At 38.5% G+C, this 3,727-nt stretch overlaps 1 protein-coding gene across 1 annotated transcript; it reads left to right on the forward strand.

Moving 5' to 3' along the window:
- Positions 1-575: 575 nt before the first annotated feature.
- gpx9 (glutathione peroxidase 9) lies at positions 576-3,296 on the forward strand. Its single transcript, XM_066666359.1, has 5 exons — positions 576-707; positions 1,032-1,125; positions 1,404-1,534; positions 2,902-3,032; positions 3,239-3,296. The coding sequence occupies exons 1-5, from the start codon at positions 576-578 to the stop codon at positions 3,294-3,296; spliced, it is 546 nt and encodes a 181-aa protein (XP_066522456.1).
- The last annotated feature ends 431 nt before the right edge of the window (positions 3,297-3,727 follow it).

Genomic DNA, 3,727 nt, shown 5'->3' on the forward strand with positions numbered 1-3,727 from the left:
GAATTACTAAAACAGAATATCTTTAAGTGAACGTATATCTCCAGGTCATTTGTATCTCAGCCCTCTGGACACAGTTTTCACAATACAGTCTGTAGTAGACTTTAGCTATTCTGCTACAGGACATTTGAAGGGAAAATGCACCATTCTTTATAAAAGTTAATGTAACATAATTTTTTTTTAATTTAAAGCATTTTTACTGATCAATTTATCACAGGCAATCTAAAGAAAGTGTAAAAAAAAGTGATCAATAATTGTATAAATTGAGGGTAAACAGCAGTTTTAGCATATTGTCAACTGGATGAAAGATGGCCTATGTTGACCCTATAAACTCTTTATTTCCTATTACCTGTCCATTCAGAATGAGAATCTGCATACCATTGCAAAGAGGGGACAAAAAAATTAGCTTGTCAATTCACCCACAAGGCAGAGTTACAATGGAGGCAGCCATGCAGCACAATTGCTGAGCCATGGAGTTGTACGACTCTGAATGAATCTGTGCTGGAAGCCTTGCAGAAGGTTACTACGAGCTAAACAGTGTACCATAACAGGTCAAAACATAGATCTTTGACAAGGATATGGCAAAAAAATCTGTTTATGACTTTACTATGGACTCCCTAGATGGGAAGCCAGTTTCTCTTGGAGTTTACAGGGGGAAAGTGCTGCTCATCGTTAATGTGGCCACCTTCTGAGGCTCAACTATTGAGGAGGTAAACTGTGAACATGGATGTATATTGAAGCTTGTTGCAATTGCTCCTTGAGACTGGGAGAATTCTGGATGACGTCAGGAAGTTAGAGTCTAATCTGTGATTGCGAGAGGTTGTCTGCTTAACAAACATATGATCTAAGTAAGCCTTAAAAGCCACTGTACAGACTTGTTTTTTTTTTTTTTAATTAACATCAAATGGTGAAAGCAGAGCTCAATGTATGGAGTGTGATTTATGGGAAAGGCATAAATATGTTTCACTGAATGCTTGTATTTGTGATGATGGAATGCTGAAATGGATCACATTTATTGATGTGTTTCGCTGCAGTATCACAGAATGAATGCACTTATGGATACGCTTGGTGGTCTGAAGTTCACCATCCTTGGGTTCCCATGCAATCAGTTTGGACTACAGTCGCCTGGTAAGGAATCACATTTTTTACACTTTGATACAGCAAAGATGCAAGGACTCCCAACTCAGTTAATTACCATAAGTCTGGGGGGCTGTGTTCATAAGTCATGAAAATGATATGGCCCACTGGATAATGGCTTACAGTCCTACCATCAAATCAAGAAATGCAACATTACTGCCTTCTTCTGGAATGTCATGTTCAGCTAGAATTGTGGCAGTGATGTACTCTTCTGGCAGCTGATGTACACATGTTTACACAGTGAGTTGAATGTTCTTGATATTTCTCAGAGGAAAACCATGAGACTCTGGACGTTCTGCGGTGTGTGAGACCCGGCGGAGGGTTCATTCCCAAATTTCCCATCTTCAGTAAAATCGAGGTTAACGGTGTGAATGAGGAGCCTCTGTACTCTTACCTGAAGGCAAGTTCATAACTTTCTGAGAAGATCAGGCATAGCAATGCTGTCTCAACCAAACCTTGTATCTCAGTATTGAGAGTTGAGACTATCTTGAGACAGTCTGAAAATGTCTGCTGCTTCTTAACTTGTAACATTTTTATGAAGAGATTTATGATCTGTAGAAATGGTCCACAAATTAATTTTATATAAATTTAAAAATTTTATTTATGTTTTCTTGATGAGTTACCATTCTGGAGATGATGAACAGAATGATGAACAAAGGGGATAAAATTAACACTAACACTCAGGCCCAGAAAGAATGAGTTATTCTCATAAGAAAACACAAGGCTGTGTTAATTTAATTTCTATCATTTTATTGGTTCCTGTGATCTCCATATTTGCTATGTCCATATAGATTTGCTCGTATGAACATACTTCTAAAAATGGCCAGTGAATTGCTTGGTTAATGTTATGATGTCATTGTCATTTAGTTTGCGCAGTTACCCATCAGTTTTTATAATAGAAAATGTGGAATGAAATATAAATGCCTGAGTTTCCTTATGTCATTATCATTTGTTTAGTACAGTGGAGCCTCTACTAACGAACGCCTATACTAGCGAACTTTCCAAGATACGAACCGGGCATTTGAATATTTTTTTGCCTCCACCAACGAACCATGACTCTAGAAACGAACCCGAGCCTCCGCCGAGCCGGCGGCTGGAAATGGCCACTGACCCCAATAGGCGAGTTTCCCAGCGCCCAGACTTGAGTGAGCGTTTAAGATTAGCCCATTGTAGCTTTAGCAATTTATCATTAGTGTAAATAGCAGACATCGAAATTGGTGCTAAGTTAAGCCGTATCTACGCTTCGTCTCCCCACATTCACCGCCTACTCTCCGTTATTCCACCCACCCCCCACCTCCCGTCATACAGCCAGTGCCTGTGTTACTCCTCCAGCCAGTCGTCATGTCTTCAAGGTAGCGATGTGTAACCACTTACAACTTTTTTATTTCTTTTTCTTACTGTTACCACTGTATTTCTTTTTTATGTTTAGTAACGCTGCATGTATTTTTTACTAATTTGAGAGTGTTGTAAACATATATCAGTGCAAAAAGGGTGACTTTCGGGGTGGAGGCTGGAACGCATTAATTGTTTTTCCATTATTTTTAATTGGGGAAAATTGAATTGAGAAACGAACTTTTCCACTCATGAACCGGGTCACGGAACGGATCAAGTTCATAGGTAGAGGTTTCACTGTAGTTAATAAATTGGACCAGATGTTTTTGACTGAGGATATGTCCTCTGTACATTGATTGTGTTACTAATAGTGAATAGTGAATAATAGTGAATTCCACAAATACTCACACTTCTTCTCATCTGGCCTTGTTCAAGGAATCCCTGCCTTCCACGAATCCGGTTATTGGTGATATCAAGAAACTTTACTGGTCTCCAATTAAGGCCAATGACATCCGATGGAACTTTGAGAAGTTCCTCATCACTGCAGACGGGAAGCTGTACAAACGGTATATAGACTCTATTAAGAAATGTCAGATACTCAGCTAAATGTGGATTGTGGGCGTTTAAGTTACTTGGCACTCTATTAGGCCACGAAATTACAGAGTTAACTTGTATAAAATATTGCCTTGAACAGCTAATTCTAACTGAGAATTTAATTTTTTTATAGAATTGAATATCTGCCTTTTCTTCTGTCATTTTCTTCTTCCACCAGCTACGATCTCCACTGTCCATATGAAGAGATGGAGAGAGATATAGCAGTGCTCCTTTAGATGACCCTTTCATCCATTTGACACATCTACTTTAGTCTTTAGATCAGTTTCAAATATACGTCCTTAAAATATTCATTACCATAAGCACAATAGAAAAAACTGACTGCAGATCAGAAGCTACATGTCAATCCTGAAACACTCTTTCCTCTTTAAGATGGACCCAATTTAATGATTTGTAACCTATCATTAATTGTATTTTTCTGTTCATATTATGGTTTTAAATTCAACCCCAATGGCAAATCTGACCAACTATGTGCCCAGGAATCACTACACTCTGTTCATTGCATTTGGAAGACATTCTTATTCAGAGTGACTGTGCTAATTACATCCCATAGCTTTAACAAAGAGTCTAATGCAGTTCTGTAGTTCAGTTGATTTTACATGGGATCAGTCATAAAATGTAGCCTCTAGGATGCAGGCATTAGAGAGGT

Source organism: Hoplias malabaricus, chromosome 3 (genome assembly GCF_029633855.1).
Source record: "Hoplias malabaricus isolate fHopMal1 chromosome 3, fHopMal1.hap1, whole genome shotgun sequence".
In the NCBI taxonomy this organism is placed as follows: domain Eukaryota; kingdom Metazoa; phylum Chordata; class Actinopteri; order Characiformes; family Erythrinidae; genus Hoplias; species Hoplias malabaricus.